This window comes from Crinia signifera, chromosome 9 (assembly GCF_055691185.1).
Source record: "Crinia signifera chromosome 9, ASM5569118v1, whole genome shotgun sequence".
Taxonomy (NCBI): Eukaryota; Metazoa; Chordata; class Amphibia; order Anura; family Myobatrachidae; genus Crinia; species Crinia signifera.
The window spans coordinates 72,994,583-73,013,801 of NC_139225.1; the positions used below are offsets into that span (position 1 = coordinate 72,994,583).

Consider the following 19,219-nt stretch of genomic DNA (forward strand, 5'->3'; position numbering starts at 1 on the left):
TCGGCATCCCGACTGTCAAAATGCCGGCAGCCGGGTGACCGACGGCCACCCGCTATTTTCCCTCGTGGGGGTCCATGACCCCCATAGAGGGAGAATAAAATAGGTGGCTTGCGTAGCGAGCCACCGTGCCCGCAGCGTGGCGAGCGCAGCGAGCCCGCAAGGGGCTTTTTTGTACTCGCCATGCTGTCTGACTCCGGGCAGTCGGGATCCCAACTTCGGGATAATGACTGTCGGGATCCCGACTGTCGGAGTCCCATACCACACCCGTCCCTATTAGGCCTGTACTGTCTGCTGGAAGTGGCTTAGGCGACTTACACACGGACCGGGCCATTTTCTGTGGGGAGGGAGGGCTGGGGCGGACGGGCCCGGGGAGGGAGGGCTGGGGGCCTGCCCATGGGAATGCCTAATATTTTATTGGCATCCTCATGAAAACACTGGGCATTCCCATGGGTACGCAGGTGGGCTGATGTCTGTCACCAGACATCAGCCGCCCAAACCTACTTCATCCAGGGGCATGCAAGTAAAAGTCAGTTTTGAATGATGTCTCCTGCTAGTGGAGGGATGCGAGGCCATGTGATCTCGTACACATCCCCACACATGATACCAAGGAGATTCGGTTGTGTGGTGAAGGGGGGGGGGGGTGGAGTTGCCCTCTAGTGCTCAGACTCTATTGTGCTGCATGGCGGGGTGCTGTGGCTGAGAGAGACAAGCCCAAACAGAGGAGGCTGCACATGGACCTCCTCCTCTCTTAAAGTGCCCCTGAATGCAAAACAGAACACGTGCACTTCATACAGAGAATATAAACATCATACTGCTACAGACTGTACATAGAATGGACAGTGTGCAAAAAGAACTTATGAGGATATGCAGACATGGCACAGAAGGTGTGACTCATTACTCACCACTCCAACTCTCCGCTCCAACAAACCACCACTCCAACTCACCATTATGACTCACCAGTTGCCTCCAATGAACTAGCCACTCCAACTCACAACTGTGACTCACCAGTTACTGCCAACAAACTCACCACTGTGACTCACTGCTCATGAGTTACCTCCAACAAATGCTCAATAACAAAAAGTTGCATTGCAACCAGTGGCGACTCTTACCTTCATGGGGCCAGCGCAGGTGCTGTCCCTCTCTCACACCTGCTATTCTCTTCCCGATATTTTCAAATCTACTTTTTTAAAGAAAAATAATTATTTTTATCAATCAAGCATTATGTATTGATTTTCTTGTATTGTAACTTACAGTTTGACCATCGTATTGAATCATGCCCCTGAGGAAGTCGTGTGTACGACGAAACACGTTGGGCTAAACTGGCGTTTATGGACATTTGTTTATTTGTACAATTTGTTGTAACACCATCGGTTCACTGCAACTGTAATTGAACCTTACATATTTACTGCTATGCTCCTGTGAGCAACTTTTTAATAAACTGTTTTTATTATAATTTGAATTGTACAGTTTAATCATATAAGGTTCTTAGCGCACCCCGAAAACCCCCCATTTTCTCCATATATATATATATATATATATATATATATATATATATATATATATATATATATGCAGAAAGGTCTGGCACTATATACTGGCTCCTGCTCCCCTGATGTTACTTGGCCTGGGTGCCAGCTGGTTACTGGGGGTGAACCCAGTACATGTATATCATTAACAAAGATGAGCGTCACTCCAGGTACATGTAAAAGTATTTTTACTGTATGGTGTCTACAGTGTTTCGGGCATAGCCCGTCTTCAGGACAAGTACTTGTCCTGAAGACGGGCTATGCCCGAAACACTGTAGACACCATACAGTAAAAATACTTTTACATGTACCTGGAGTGACGCTCATATTTGTTAATGATATATATATATATATATATATATATATATATATATATATATATATATATACACACACACACACACACACACACACACACACACATATATACATATGGCAAATGGGACAATGAAATGTTAAGGATACACCTTTTGGAAAATGTATAGTCTCTGAGTGCCGCTGTTTTTTTGTGTGGGTGGGTGCGGGGGGAGAAACAACATGTATGTACATAGTTGTACGTACATAATTGAGCAGCAGTAATATTAGTGCTGTATATCAGTGCTACTTCATGCCAATGCTGCATATTTACCATCATAACTTATATATAATACAGGATTTCTGTGCTGGTAAATCCTGCCTGTGACACTGCAGAGAGATCTCATCCAGCAGCCAGTGCCGGATAAGTGAGAGGCAGAGGCGGGCTGGGCAGGGGGGCAGGGTGCCACTTGCCCCCCAGGCCACTATACTTTTAGACATTTGGGGCCGCGACCAGGTGGAGTATCGGGCCAGCATTCTCTTGCTGCCTCCGGCTGCTAGCTTTCAGGCATCAGTGCTGCGGTCACGCTGTGGCTGTACTGCTGGGTGAAAACAGTGTTGATTGGTGGATAGCTCTGACCATCCACCAATCACAGTTGCGGGAGAATCTAAACGCGCTCCCTCTGCCAGCCAGTGAATGTGATGCTGCAGACATCACTAGAGGAGGAAAGAGACAAGTGACGTGAGTACTAGTAATATTGGTCTGACGCTGACCAAAAGATCAAGGTCTCCTTATTGCAGGGGAATCAAGGACGTCAGAACAGGGGGGGGGGGGGGGGGGGGGGGGGGGATTATTTGATAGGAGCACCAGATAAAACATCCAGCAGGGGCCTTAGAGTGGCAGGCAATGTAAGTCAGACTAAACTAGTCTGAACTCCGGAGGAGCGCAGGGACTAGAAGGGGCGGGTGCAGCAGCTGGGCAGGAAGGAGAGGGGGAGACTAGCCTGATACACAGTGACATGCAGCTGCACCACACGGAGCCAGGCAGGCTGTCACACAGGCATCCAACCAGAGAGGAGAGTGCTCTGCTGTCCCGCCTTCTGTGTCTGCTCTGCCTGTGTATGGGAGAGATCCAGGCAGCAACACAAGAAAAGTAAGTGGAGGAGAGCTCTAAGCTTACCTAGTTGAGTTGCATGTGAGGGGTGTGGGGACATGTGCAGGGCATATGAGGTGTGTGGGCACATGTGCAGGGCATATGAGGTGTGTGGGCACATGTGCTGGACATATGTGGGGACATGTGCTGGACATATGAGGTGTGTGGGGACATGTGCTGGACATATGAGGTGTGGGGACATGTGCAGGGCATATGAGGTGTGTGGGGACATGTGCTGGACGTATGAGGTGTGTGTGTGCACATGTGCAGGGCATATGAGGTGTGTGGGCACATGTGCTGGACATATGTGGGGACATGTGCAGGGCATATGAGGTGTGTGGGGACATGTGCTGGACATATGAGGTGTGGGGACATGTGCAGGGCATATGAGGTGTGTGGGGACATGTGCTGGACGTATGAGGTGTGTGTGTGCACATCAGGGTTGCCGACTTTAACATTCTCCTCTCCGGGAGAAGCCCGGAGAGGAGAGTTTCAGCAGCCGCTCAGGGGGCGGGGCTTACGAGTGACATCACTAAGCCCCGCCCCCATACTGTTAAAATCAGCGAATTCAGGGATCTCCATGGAGGGGGCGGGGCTAAAATGACGCGATTGTGCCGTTTTAGCTCCGCCCCCTCCTCTGAGACCCGAGGATTGCGGCATTTTAATGCCGCGATCCGGGGGTCAGCGGGGGTCCCCCCTGAATCCGGGAGGGTTGCCCACCCTTCCGGGGGCCGGGAGGGGGTACCCGATTTTCGGGAGACTCCCGGAAATTCCGGGAGGGTCGGCAACCCTGGTGCACATGTGCAGGGCATATGAGGTGTGTGGGCACATGTGCTGGACATATGTGGGGACATGTGCAGGGCATTTGAGGTGTGTGGGGACATGTGCTGGACATATGAGGTGTGTGGGCACATGTGCAGGGCATATGAGGTGTGTGGGCACATGTGCAGGGCATATGAGGTGTGTGGGCACATGTGCTGGACATATGTGGGGACATGTGCTGGACATATGAGGTGTGTGGGGACATGTGCTGGACATATGAGGTGTGGGGACATGTGCAGGGCATATGAGGTGTGTGGGGACATGTGCTGGACGTATGAGGTGTGTGTGTGTGTGTGTGCAGGGCATATGAGGTGTGTGGGCACATGTGCTGGACATATGTGGGGACAAGTGCAGGGCATATGAGGTGTGTGGGGACATGTGCTGGACATATGAGGTGTGTGGGCACATGTGCAGGGCATATGAGGTGTGTGGGCACATGTGCAGGGCATATGAGGTGTGTGGGCACATGCGCAGGGCATATGAGGTGTGTGGGGACATGTGCTGGACATATGAGGTGTGTGTGTGTGCACATGTGCAGGGCATATGAGGTGTGTGGGCAGATGTGTTGGGCAGATGTGAGGTGTGTGGGCATATGTGCAGGGCATATGAGGTGTGTGGGGACATGTGCTGGACATATGAGGTGTGTGGGGACATGTGCAGGGCATATGAGGTGTGTGGGGACATGTGCTGGACATATGAGGTGTGGGCACATGTGCAGGGCATATGAGGAGTGTGGGCACATATGCAGGGCATATGAGGAGTGTGGGCACATGTGCATATGAGGTGTGTGGCCACATGTGCTGGACATATGAGGTGTGTGGGCACATGTGCAGGGCATATGAGGTGTGTGGGCACATGTGCTGGACATATGTGGGGACATGTGCAGGGCATATGAGGTGTGTGGGCACATGTGCTGGACATATGTGGGGTGCGGGGACATGTGCTGGGCATATGAGGTGTGTGGGGACATGTGCAGGGCATATGAGGTGTGTGGGGACATGTGCAGGGCATATGAGGTGTGTGGGCACACGTGCTGTGCATATGAGGGGTGTGGGGACAGGATGCAGTTACGATCCCGGCGTTCAGAATCCCGACGCCGGAATCCCGACCGCCGAAATGCCGACACTTTCTCCCTCCTGGGGTGTCCACGACACCCCTGCAGGGAGAATAAATTAGTGTGCCGAGCGTAGCGAGGCACCGGGCCCGCTGCGTGGCGAGCGCAGCGAGCCCGCAAGGGTTGGCGATCCACGTCCCCCCCTTGTCGGCATTTTGGCTGTCGGGATTCCGGCATCAGGATTCTGAACGCCGGGATCCCGTCCGCCGGGATTCAATACTGAATCCGTGGGGACATGTGCTGGGCAATGCCCCTTAGTGGCAAAACCAGGGACACGCACAGGGGTCCTGACTGGCAGATTTACAAAGTTGGGAGGTATGGGATCCTAACGAAATGCAAAAACTCATGGCTCATTTCAAGATGCCTGAGATCTGCTTCATGATTGGTTTACATATATATATATATATATATATATAGGAAAACTTGGTGGGATACGCACTCAATGAAAATTGTTATAGAGCCATAGGCGGGTGCCAGCCATGTAGATAATAAAGAAACTTAATACCCAAGTCGGATATATAAGGCAGCACTCCAAGTTGAAGAAGATAGTTTTTTACTTCATGGAAAGTGATTCATACATACACTGGGATTGCAACTGATAACATGAAGTTTAGGCATGGGTTTCAGGGTAAAATAGCATAGTCACCACAGCAGTTAAATGGCAGTCAATATATATACATATATATATATGTATATACCAATCATGAGGCAGACCTCAGGCATCTTGAAATGAGCCACGAGTGCGAAATTTTGAAGTTACTGTGAACAACATGCATTTGCATTTGCCCCCCAGGCTAAAAGTTCCCAGCCAGCCCCTGGTGGGAGGTGTGAGCTGGGAGTGTGTGGGAGGGACGGCTGACACTGTACAGTATAAGACACGCAGCAGAGCCTCCAGTCACTCAGAGACGGTGTGTGCAGTGCTGCAGCTATGCCTGAGCCCAGCAGCAGAGCGGAGTCGCTGTATCTCAGTGTCGGGGTCCTGGCTATCAGTGCAGGTAGGATACATCACTCCCTTCCTTGCCAGCAATCACCCTCCCTGACAGGGAAGGTTATACACTATTGTTTATATGTCTCTCTAATGGTTTCCCTATATGTTCCAGGATGTTTGCTTCTATCAATCCATCATTACAGCGCAGCTGCAGCTGCTCCACATGTGCCCCCTTCAGTCTTGGGTGTCCTGCTCCTTATCCTAGCAGTGATACTGGCGTATTCAGGTATGTTTCTTACTCTGGAACTTTAGGAGAAACTCTTTGTATGATGTCTAATTTATATGACCACAGCAGGGATGAGGCTTTACCCAGATTAATCTATCTATCTACTGTATCTAGCCATATTTCTATCTATCTTGGCCAGATGTATCAAGCTTCAATAAGTGATAAAAAGTGATAAACAACCAGTCATCTGCTCATACCTGTCTTCAAACCCAGCCTTAAACATAGCAGGTAGGATTGGCTGGCAGTTATCACTCTCCATTCTATGACTTCTTGAAGCTTGATACACCTGGCCCTATCTATCTATCTATCTATCTATCTATCTATCTATCTATCTATCTATCTATCTATACAGCTATACCAATACCCATCACAGCACATTTAAGTAAGAGATCCACCAACATAATAATAGGGTTTCTCCAGCACAGTGCGGACCCCTTTTACAATGCAGCGATAACATGTGAATCTATCCATTTGGGTGATTTCTGAAGTGTCCTTTCTCTCCTTTAGGAATCAGGAAAATCCCATCAAATGTCTCACTGTGGGTCACATTCTACTGGACAGTGTCAGCCATGTGGTGCAGCTCTGGAGTCAAATTTCTACTGATCGGAAATGATGTCATTGGCATCTCTGACACGAAAAACGCAATGGTTCCGGGCCTGGTGTCCTTCTTCCTGGGGCTGCTTATTATTGGTATTATAGGAATCCTTCAGAGGGAAATTCTCCTTGCTGTGATGGCTGTCGCACTCTCTCTTTCCTATATTCATGAACTTGTTATACTCTATGACAGCAGAATAGGCTCCTCTGCCGTAGCATGTAATTACCTCATAGTGACTCTAGTTGGGATATACTTTATTGGAGGACGGGCGCTCCGCAACCTCAGTAAGAAGAAAGTTATTTTGCCTGGTATAGACAGGTCCAGCATGAAAGACAAGGAGCTAGCTGCCACCAGGGGGTCATGTAATATAGAGCTTACAGCCACTTGTCTGATCCTTAATATGGCAGCCTCTAGTGTATTTGGCTGCAGGCTCCTGGGAATAACCAATACTCTGTTTGTGGGCCAGGTGGCGTGGCTGTGGACAGCAGCTGTGTACCAGACCGTTATATGCATCCTGTCATACCGCTATTATCACATTCTAGATGCCTCACATTTGGCATTTTTCTCCATTCTGAGATATGCGGAAGGGTACTCATTGCTCTATCAGTTCCTGAACACCAAGGAGCTAAGTTACCCGGTCCCATTCCAGGTAGTGTTTGCCATACTATTTTCTGTCCTCTCCATCTTTACTAGTATTCAGAGTCTGGGTCAGTCAGTGTACTTACTCTTCTATGTGGCCTATTGTATAGCATTGGCCAGTAACCCACATGGCTTTTTTCATGAAGGATCCCAGGGAGTGAATATTGCAGTATACATTGCTTCTGCGATTATGGTGCTGGTCGCTCTATACAATTCACAGACATCTGCAAGTATCCCCACTGGGGAGGGCATCATTAGGAAACTGTTCACCAGAAATAAGGTTTTCAGGCTCCATCAGGGTAATAATATCCATGAGCCCTTCCTTGGCTATTCCAAGTATGCTGATGCTGAAGTCCTGGCTCATGCATGCAGCATTTTGGCTGCCTTTGCCATGACAATGCCGGGAAGCTCGGGAGAACCCTTGGCCACAGTTGTCTTACCATGGGTCGTTGTTGCAGGAGGGCTGTATAATCTCATTTGTGGGTCAGTGGCGTTCTCCCGTGGTAAGACCCTGGAAAGTAGTGCTTTCATTCTGTATGGAGTAATGTGGGTTATTTGGGGAATATCCCGCTATAGTGGTATCTATAGCACAAGCAGAGGCTTTAACACTGCAGTAGGAATGATATGCTTTATTCTGTTTAACAGTTTCATTGTATTCAGCACCCTTTTCCTATCTAAGGCCTGGTTTGCATATTCTCTCACCTTCCAGCTTATCCTGGTCAGCTTCCTTCTAGACTCTCTCAATGCTCTTCCTCTGGGCTATGACATCGCTGTCACTATTATCTTCGGCATTGCTGCCTTCTACTTATTTCTTGCCACCCTATATAATGGCACCTTTGAGGCTCCCCAAATACCAGTTGGCAGCCCCTTTATCAAAATTAGTGGTTTTTCTAATAAGGCATCCAAATGCCCCCATCTGATCTCTACAAGGACCAGCTCTGTGCGACAGATTGCAGGTAAGAAGACAGTTACCATTGTGTTCTGTACATTTTAAAACATGGGTGGCCAAACCTGTCCTCAAGATTTACCAACAGTTCATGTATGTCAGGCAACCTGTGGATATAGTAGGAATGAATGCAGCATGTTGGAAAATGTGACAGTTAGTAATGACTACAGCTGTGCACCAGCTAGGTGATCTGGGAAATGTGGATCACTAGTAGACCTCGGGGACAGGTTTGGCCAACCCTGACTTAGAATGTTATATTTATATTGTATTGTCAGGTCATTGTCACAGGGTTATAAATAATTATCATTACCATAAAATTCTTCAGTATTTCCCAAATCTTCCTGGGCACATACTGTACAGCAGGGGTGGCCAAACCTGTCCTCAAGATCTACCAACGGTGCTTGTTTTCCAGGCAGCCTGTGGATCTATAGTAGGAATGAATGCAGCAGGTTTTAAAATGTGACAGTTAGTAATGACTGCAGCTGTGCACCAGCTAGGTAACCTGGAAAACGTGGAACGTTGGTAGATTTTGAGGACCGGTTTGGCCACCCCTGCTGTACAGTATGTCATGAATTGTCGAAAGAAAATGATTACTTTTTGCTCACAATATCAACCAAAGCATTAACCAGAATAGTATTTATTTACTGTGTCATTATATGTGTTATATACAATACAGTCCTTAGTCTGTCACATGCTGTAATGCATAATATTGTTCATGCAAATGTATTAATAGATAAGTGAACAAATTACAACTGGTTTACATAAAACGGAACATGGGTAATGCCAGTTTGTAAAATATTCTTTATTAAGAGATTTATAATTACAACATATTTTTGTTCAATACCTTTGCACAGTTTTGATTTATATATTCCATATTCTTCATATATTACCTTTCTGTTTTACACTAGTCGTGAACTAAGGCTATGTGATGATTAATGATGGAGAGCCTTTTTGATTAGCTATAAAGTCCTGCTGTCGGTCTACATGCACTTGCTATATATACATACAGTGATACACTGGTTTATTTATGGACTTCCTGCTGTGACCTTTTGCAGAGATTATGAAAAATGGCGGAATATGTGGTGTTCCGACAGACACTGTTTATGTCCTGGTGGCAGCGTGCAACCAGCCAGATGCCGTGGAGAAGGCCTACAAGTAAGTGCCGATAGTACAGTGTCAGCGTCACTTTATCTATAACTGATAAATTACTATTAACACCTCCTGATATTCTACAGATTTTGCATCAGAGGTGGCTGATAGAGTACACTAAAGCGCCGGTTCTCAAACTCGATCCTCAGGACCCCACACAGTGCATGTTTTGCAGGTCTCCTTAAAGAATCACATGTGAAATAATAAGCTCCACTTGCGGATCTTTTAAAATGTGTGGGGTCCTGAGGACAGAGTTTGAGAACCTCTGCACTAGAGAAACACTCACCCTCTAACATTGATTAATGTATGCTGTACTTTTTCTTCCTGTTCATAGGACAAAACGTCAGGCTCAGGACCGCCCAATGTCATTATGGATTTCAAGTCTAGATCAATTAAAAGCTGCAAAACATTTGTTTAATCCCCTGTTATGGGACTTCATGGAGGCAGCCTGGCCCTCATCCATCAGCTTGGTGATCCCAAGAGGTGAGCACTTATCACTCTGTTATCTCCAATAGACAGCAATGTGATCTACCGTCTTCTGTATAATCCCTTCTACTACACATTATAATGATGACAACTATTCCCCTGACAGGTCCATGGCTGGATGTGCTTGGTGCCAGGGACTCTGCAAAATACATAGGCACCCCTCAGAGCATCGCAATACGGATCCCAGACTGTGCGGTGACTACACATTTAATTGATATGGTAAGAGAACTGTATGGATGCTGTAATACATGTACACTGTTTGCTATGCAGCCCTATTATACAGTGGGGGTTATATTGGTTTGTTTGGATCCTCCATGAGGTCCGATGTTTTGTTTGTGCGCGCCCACCGCAGACTGTTCACCAGGAGCACGCACCCAAGACTGCAGGCAGGGGGCTTAGTGTTGTAGGCAGGGGGATTCACCGATGGGAATGCCCAGCATTTCATAGGCGTTCTCATGAAAACTCTGGACATTCCCATGCAAATCGCCCGGTGACGCGGGTGCGGGGGGCAGGCAGCTGACATCACATTGTCAGCTGCCCGCCCAATTCCTGTCGAGTGTGCATGCATATCTAAGTGACCAGAGAGTCACTTAAATATGCGTGCACCTTCCACATCATTCAATGGTTGGCTACCATCGAATGATGTGGGTGTTTCCCCATAGCCTTTGAATGGGTGTTTACGTTAAACATCCATTCACAGCCACGTGGAAGAACCCAGCATGCGAGGATGGGGCAGGTGGAAATGCGAGAGGCGGGCGGCGTCTGGGGGACTCTCAAGGCTGTGAATGCAGCACCCTTGCGAGTCAACCAGAATAATGGCCAGTATGTGTTCCTGAAATAATTACAAACATTATAATTACTGTGTAGAAAGTATGTATACAGTATACAGCTTATTCAATATTCTATGATTGACTGATAATATATTTTTTAGGTGGGTCCAATTGCGGTCACATCAGCGAATCCATCCGGAGAAGCAGACACAACTCATCACAACCAAGTGTATGCAAAGTTGGGAGATAAGGTAAAATACAAACAAATGTCTATCCGCATAATATATATCACCTGTACACCTTGACAAAGGGGGACCACCCCCGAAACGTTGGTTTCATTGCTGTGACAACACGCTTGTTTAAAAGACCCCGGAGTGCCAGTCTGCATTTATTTCTTACCAATAACCCTTCGGCGGGGCACCAGGGCAGCTGTCTTTGTGGAGAGTGCCGGGCCGCCACCACCTATATATATATATATATATATATATATATATATATATATATAAATAAGGGGTGAAACTGAATAGTGGAGTGGAGAGTCTGGGGCATAGGGCGAGGAGCAAGGGCCTTGCCAGGAGAAGCATTGTTGCCAGACCCACTTTACTCTGATATACTGTAGCGCAGTGGTGGCCCTCACTCATGGCCCTCCAGCTGTTGTGGAACTACAAGTTCCAGCATGCCCTGCCACAGGTTTTATACAATGTATTGCTAAATCTGAGGCAGGGCATGCTGGGATGTGTAGTTCCACAGCAGCTGGAGGGCCATGAGTTTGACACCACTGCTGTAGGGGCTGTACCTCCTGCAGCAATAATTGTTACCCCACCGAATTCCATAAGATAAAAGCATGTATAATTGCAGGTTGATGGAGTTCTGTGTGATGGGGCGTCCCCTGAGAATATTGCCTCTACCGTGGTTGACTGCACAAAGCTGGAAACTGGAAACATTGCATTTTTTCGAGTTGGCATTGTCCCCAAATCACAGGTAAATCTTGAACCACAAAACCCTTTATTTTTATTGTTGTGGGGTTTTCTTTGTTTTATTATACTTCTTTAGAATGAATATTTACATTTGTAATGTCATTTAGGCAACATTGTGTCTCTGTAAAAGCAGACCTATCTCCCTTAGAGACACAGCTGTGGACAGAATGCTCTGTGCATGCATGCCCCACCGAAAACCTGGCTTCAACCCGGGTGCGACACCCTTTTACACTGGCATCCCCAACTGGCATAATGCCGGTGGGTGACGTCACTGTAGGCCGGGCCTGAGCCGGTGCTGGGAGATGAGAGCATCGAGTTAGTGGGTCCTGGGTCGCATCGAGTTAATACCGGGAACATTTTCAGTGTTGATATCCCGGGTCTCACGACCTGGGTCAGACCATTTACACCGCCTGCAAACCCAGGTTTTTTTTTGTGCTCCCGTGCAAAAAAAACAGGTTATAAGGGCTGGTGTAAAAGGGGTATTACAGATGACCCCTATGACTATAATACATTCTATACAATGTTAGCTTTAAAGAAGATTTGCTACATCTCCCCCTATGAATAAAAAAACGAATTTATTGGGATATTACATTCTATAAGTAAACAGTAGACTGTAGCAGTGACAGTGTTGCCTTTGTTGATGCTGTGACTGAGTTGTAGTAATGTTATGTAACTGTGATCTTATGTCAGGTGTTACAGATATTACACCAAGTACAGCAGAAGCACAAACAGGGCCACCTCAATGAGGCCTACATTGGTTCCATAGAAGACCTCACAGAAGACCTCACAGAAGAGATAAGTGACTCCCAGGCTGAACCTGAACCGAAGCCAAACACCCAATCATATGATAATAATGGATTTACAATGGAAGAAGACTGAGAGCGCTACATATACCGAGGACATATTGTTTATATGAATGTATGCTGTTTCCGGTGGAATGACACATGTTCCTCAGATACTGTATTTGTAAATATTTATTTATTTTTTGTAAAAAAGAAAACCAATTAAATTATGTTTTTTTTTTATATTTGTGTTCTTTTTGTTTAATAATAATTATTCCACGGGGGCTCTACACATTTTGTAACACTGAAGTTCAACTAAAAGAATATTTAAATTTCAGATCTGAAAAAAACAAAAATAATTATTACGTTGAACCTGTGTATTTTTAATGGCTGCAGCCCTGGGTTCCTGTTTTCTGGGACCTTGCTTTGCCCGCCTGAGTCAGGTGGAATAAGACCCGATAAGCCATGGCATGTGCTGACTTACAGATAGCGCAGGCCTTATGCTTGCTGGCGAATCGCCAGCAGCATGCTGCTGGCGATCCGCCAGCAACACGGCGCGCCATCTGACTGAGACGCGCGTGCGTCCCCCACGCACGCGCGTCTCAGTATCCGGGCGGCCGGCCGGCGAGGCGGACGCAATACTGTCCGCCTCCCGCTCGAAGGGGGCTAGGGGGACCCGAGGAGGCTGTGGGGGGGTGCGGGCGCCCGGTGTGGGCACCGGGCGACCGAGGGCAGCACCGTCGGAAGGGGACGCGCGCGCACCTCGTGCGCGCGCGTCCCCTTCCGACACACAGATGGCGCGGGAGCAGGGAATGGCGATGGCGACGCCATCGCCATCCCCTGCAAAGATGAGCCCGGCCCCATCTGTATTGGGGCTAGTTGGATACTGCCAACTGGATACTGCCCACAGCCTGTAAAATGACAGTTAGAAGCTGAGAAGTAGGACAGATGGAGAAGTTGCAACCATAAAGATCCAAACAATGAGTTTATAGAACGTAATTCATAAGTGATAACTAGGAACTGATCCGATGTCACAAAGGACCTACATCTGTTGTATTTGCATCTATGTGCTGAGTATATCCATAAAAATGTATTTTAAATCTTGTAAGTGAACCCTACACTACGGATATGTGTGTGTATGTGTATATATATATATATATATATATATATATATATATTTATATATATATACAGCAACCACCCGGCACTCAACAATATATATATATATATTCCAAATCCAAAGGTACACCAGAAGAGACAAAGTAACTTCTGGTGTACCTTTGGATTTATCCTGTTTGTCTTGACAAAGGCCCCATGTGGGTCGAAACGTCGACTATCATGTTTGACTATTAAAATTGGCTGACTTCTGCTGCTATGGTGAGTGCCCTCGCTTTTTATTAAGCACTTTGAATATAATTGGCTATCCGGATTGGATGACCTTTTACTGTGCACCCTTCGTATGGTGCTGACATTTGGATGTGAGTGCGGAGCCTCCTGGCTATATATATATATATATATATATATATATATATATATATATATATATATATATGTACATATAGAGTACCACAACACTCGTCATCCCTGCGAATGGGGTGCAAGCAGCACTCGCCATTCCCAGGTTTTGGTGAAGTGGCCTGTGACCACATTTTCTAATAAATACAAATACAGGGACTCAACACTCTCCATAATGAACTAACTCACCTTAGTATACAATTAATCAAATAAATAATGGGGTTTTAGTTCATGAATTGATCAATGCATTTAAGCTTGCAGCCCATCGCCAAGGGACGAAGGGTGTATAAGGGGTGTATAAGGGGTGTATAGGGGGTGTATAGGGGGTGTATATGGGGTGTATAAGGGGTGTATAGGGGGTGTATAAGGGGTGTATAGGGGGGGTATATGTAGTCGCTCTGTTTTTGGGTGTAGCATATCAATTAGTTAGCATGATAAATGTATGAAATATAACAGAAATGATAATTTGTAAGGTTATGAGCATGACTAATGTGAATTTTTCATTCCCCCATTTTTATGAAACCCAACCTTCGATTTCTATGCCATCCACATGAACATTTCAGCACGCGCAAGGGCACGCATGGAAGCCCGGGAGGAGGCAGCCCGGGAGGAGGAAGCCCGGGAGGAGGAAGAGGAGGAGGAAGAGGAGGAGGAAGAGGAGGAGACATTGGGACCTGCTGGTGACCACCCCATTTCTACATCCCCTTCCACCAGCCACTCCCCTACCCCCACCCACACCCCTACCCACACCCCTACCCCTACCCCCACCCACACCCCTACACCCACCCCCACCCCTACCCACACCCACACCCCTACACCCACCCCCACCCCTACCCCCCCCCACACCCCTACACCCACCAACACCCCATTTCCAACCCCCCTACACCTCCCCACCACCCACCCCCAAACCTCTCCAATCCCCACTCCAACCCACTACCTGTTTCCCAAGTCCAATCCCATCCCCCTTGCTCCTGACCCCCCCAACCACTGGACACCCAACCAGCGGCGAGCAGGATGGCTCAACTAGCCGTAAGTAAATAATGTGTCTAATGTTTACCTACACATTTCTACATATAAACAATCACAACAACCACATATGTGTATCCAACATCAACATTAGTTGCAACATATCACTGCTTGGCGACCATGAGGTGTGGCCTGTCCTTCTCCAGGAACAAGGGTCCCCTTGGTGTTTTTTTTTAGTGTGGCCATGCCTCAACCCTTGAATAATTGACATAACAGTACATCCAATGACATATCCGACATTAGTGGTGTTGTAGTTATGTGGGTCCAGGTGTTGTGTAACTCCACTTCACAGCATGATGTGCAACATTAATTTATAGATTATTTTGTTAATAGTGTGTGAGGCCATGCGGATGCATGCTTTACAAACATAGCTTTAGGCCTATAATTTGTACAGCAATGTCCTAAATTTAAAATAGTAAGGAGTGCTTAAGCCGCAACAATGTCATAACCCTTAAATAGCACAGCCTAATTGTGAGGTTAGAGGTGAGTCCCCCAAAACCAAACTAACAATTGGGATACAGCATACATTCATCCAAGAAGGAGTAATTTAATTAATGTTATTTACTATGTACAGTATGTGTGTGTTAATATATTATTTTTTAGTACTGTGTTTACAGCAGACCCATCTTCAATGTAGTTTAAAAATGTATGTGGCCTTCACACATAACTCACAACTTTTTATTATGTACAAATACAACAAACATTTGTGTATATATATATATATATATATATATATATATATATATATATATATATATTTTTTTTATCCCTTCACTACAGACAATGAACAGCACCAGGAGGAGGTGGCAGCGATAATTCAGGAGATCTTCCTGACCCTCCTGTATTTGCACATCCTTTTTGCCCAACTGGAGGCCCGCATTTAAGTTTAAAAAAAAAGTTTTTATGTTTGGATTGAAAATAAAAATTTCTGTACAGAGAGAAGTTGCCTGTGTTGTTAATCAAAAATATGTTTGCAGGTTTGTAAGGGCAGGTACATACAGATGTGTAATGTAAGTTATATTTGTATTTTGATGTGAGGGGCAACGATTGCTGTGTGAATGTGTGTGTTTTTGAGTTAAATAACACATAGTGAAAATGCATGAATGTGTAATGTTGTTAGATGAAAACATCACAAATAACATCAGGGTAGGTATACATGTTAAAAAATCAGATCAAACTAATTATGGACATAATTTAGTACATATACACAAACACCAACATAACTTGATTTAAAAGTAACAGCAATGTGGGGACACATAGATAGTGATTAAAATGCAACATTAGAACATAATAAATATACATGTAATGAGGGTTAAAATGTTGTTTTATTAGGGTCTTTATTAAGGTAGACAATTAAGTTAATAGAAAACAATAATTGAATAACAATTAGAATAATTAATTAATTGTCTTAATTATAGTTGAAAGGCAAGATTTGCAGGTCCATATATGTGAAGGGTATGCCAGCGTGCACGGACGTACGCTCACTCTCATGAGCGGTGACATACGCTGAGTTTTCCATTGAAAACAATAGAGACCCATCCGTGCACGGTGGCGTACGCTCAGATAGCAGCAAGAAGTCGGTGGGAAGACGGACGAGAGACGTCCGTAAACGGTGGCGTACGCTCTGTTGTACGCCAGTTGTCGGAGTCTAAGGGCTGATCCGTCCGTGTACGTTGGCGTACGCTCAATTGTACGCCACTCCCCTTCGACATTGTTTCTGGCCGTACGTATGCGGCTGATTTGTGGGTGGACTTAACCTCAACGGCCGCGTACGGAGAGCGTACGCTAATATGGAACGTACGCACGTTTGGCCGCACAAACCAGAATAACCCCCTAAATCTGGAGATTTCTATTTCTTTATATTTCTCTGTTATCCTTTCGTAAGAGAGTATACACAGACTATTTTCCTCTAAAATATCTGTTATAGCTCTAATACCTCCCTCTATCCATTTCAGCGATGTGTTCCTGTTCTGACTCAATGGAGTTTGGTTCAGTATATTATAATGTGGTCATAGGAATATTGATCTATAGGGTGATAAGCCCTGTCTGGAACGTGCCGCTCTCCATGCTGAGCAAGTAGCTATTAATAATGGGTTGGCTAGCACTTCAGATGGAAATTTTGAAGGTCTCGTGTGTAGCAAGCTATTTAGCGGTATGTCTGGGCATAATGCTTGTTCTATCGAGACATTTGCGTAGTTGTTTGTATTATTTATCCAATCTATGGCATATCTGTAGTTGGCCGCCAAAACATAACTTCTTATACAAGGCAAATTTATTCCTCCCAGATTAGGGCTCTGATTTAACTAAAACATAGATATTCGGGGGTTTTTCCCTGCCCAGATGAAATTACTTATTGCCGTGTTTATTACCCGTAAATCTGTTTCTTTCAACATATATGGCATCATTTGTATATAATATAATAAGCGTGGGAATTCCACCATTTTTATCAGGTGACATCTTCCAATATATGATAATGGGAGACATCTCCATGATTTAAGGTCTTTCAATATTCGTGTAATTATTGGGAGAATATTATTGTTATATATGTCCGTCGTATTTTTTGATATTTTGATTCCTAAATATGTCAGGGTTGATGTTGCCCATGTAAAGGGGAAGGGTTCGTGCCATTTATGTTTTGTTGCCTTGGTATGTAGTGCCAATGCTTTTGTCTTTGTTTTGTTTACTTTGAAACCAGATATTTGTTCAAAGTCAGCTAGTGTTTGCATCAGGCCGGGGATTGCTTCTTGAGGGTTTTTAAAATAAAGCAAAAGGTCGTCCGCATATGCTGATACCTTCAATATTTCTTTGTCAAACTGTATGCCCTGCCAGTTTTTGTCTAAATAAAAGTGTCTTATTAATGGGTCTATTGCTATATTAAATAATAGCGGCGATAAGGGACAGCCTTGCCTTTGTTTTTTTAATTGAGTTCTAAACTCAGGAAATCAGAACAAATCTCTCGCATTTCGTTTCTGATGGAACAAAACGCATTAGCGAAAAATATTTGAACCTTGCTGCAAGAATTCTGCTCCACTTATCCGCTAATATTCATCCACAGCCCCATTGCCAGAGGAAGTTGAGCCCGGGACATTTGAGGCTGGTACGAGCCCTGCTAATGAATACAAGCCAGAGAACAATTTGCCTGTAAGTAGTACTACCAGCAAACATCAACTTCCAGCCTTGGCACGGCACCAGAGCGATTCCATCTCACGGCCCGGCCACTGTGACATCGGGTGCAGCGGTGTTCTGAAAGCGGATCCCTGCACTCGTCTGGGGCTTTCTGGGCACAAAACCATAGCATCTCCATTTCAATCACCTGGCTCCCTGCTGCATTGTATACCTTGATGGAGGACTACCGCATCCATCCGAGGTGTATTTTCTACTTTATTAATTACTTCTATTCACGGAAACAACATCATCTATAGCGTAATATTGGGACTTTATGAGCAGAATTTGTACCTGTCCTCCCTACACCTTTAAATTTATATTTAATTATATGAAATATAGTTTATTCATGTCTTTATTTTTTATTTTTTGTATATATGTCTTTGTCCTGCTTTATTGAGATTTTATCTAATTGTCTATTTTTCAATTTTTCCATGAGATAAAGATTCTCTTTGATATTAATTTGTGTGTCTTGAATTATTTCTTGCCAGTCAGCAATTGTATTATTAAGATTAATTTAAGCGCAGAGTAATTAAATTTTGTATACATTTGTTCATACTGTATGACACAGTCTCTGGATTTTCCCGGTATTATACATCAGCTCTTTAGCTTCTACCTATTAATAGGATTAACGATGCAATTACAGTAGTTTCCGCTTTCCCTCCCTAGTGACTGTTTACTGAAAACTATACCCTTAGGTCTTTCTTCATTCACTGGTTGCCAGGAATCTATGTCTAGAAAGCATGTGTTACCTTTGTGACTTCTCTGTCAGTGTGCTGTTATTGCAGTGGGCTTTCCTATACTTTCCCTCTAGTTTGAGATCATTCTCTAAATGGGTGACGGATGACACTCCCAGGACCGCCGCTAGTAATGTTGGGGCCCGGGACTGACCTTCACCCCCCCTCCCCCGCACGAAGGCGGCACCTCCCCCCCTCGCTCACGTGCCGGCACCCCGCCAATTACTATTACTTACCTGCGGCAGCGTAGCATCGCAGCATCTTCTCCCTCCAGGCGTCGGGACTCGGACGGAGCACTCACTGCACAGTGCAG

At 45.5% G+C, this 19,219-nt stretch overlaps 1 protein-coding gene across 1 annotated transcript; it reads left to right on the forward strand.

Moving 5' to 3' along the window:
* The first annotated feature begins 2,795 nt into the window (after window positions 1-2,795).
* Window positions 2,796-12,760, forward strand: LOC146035651 (uncharacterized). Its single transcript, XM_083159229.1, has 10 exons — window positions 2,796-2,972; window positions 5,702-5,903; window positions 6,009-6,122; window positions 6,630-8,312; window positions 9,358-9,457; window positions 9,786-9,934; window positions 10,044-10,156; window positions 10,869-10,958; window positions 11,566-11,688; window positions 12,375-12,760. Exons 2-10 carry the CDS (start codon window positions 5,837-5,839, stop codon window positions 12,561-12,563), a joined length of 2,628 nt encoding a protein of 875 aa, XP_083015355.1. The 5' UTR covers window positions 2,796-2,972; window positions 5,702-5,836; the 3' UTR covers window positions 12,564-12,760.
* The last annotated feature ends 6,459 nt before the right edge of the window (window positions 12,761-19,219 follow it).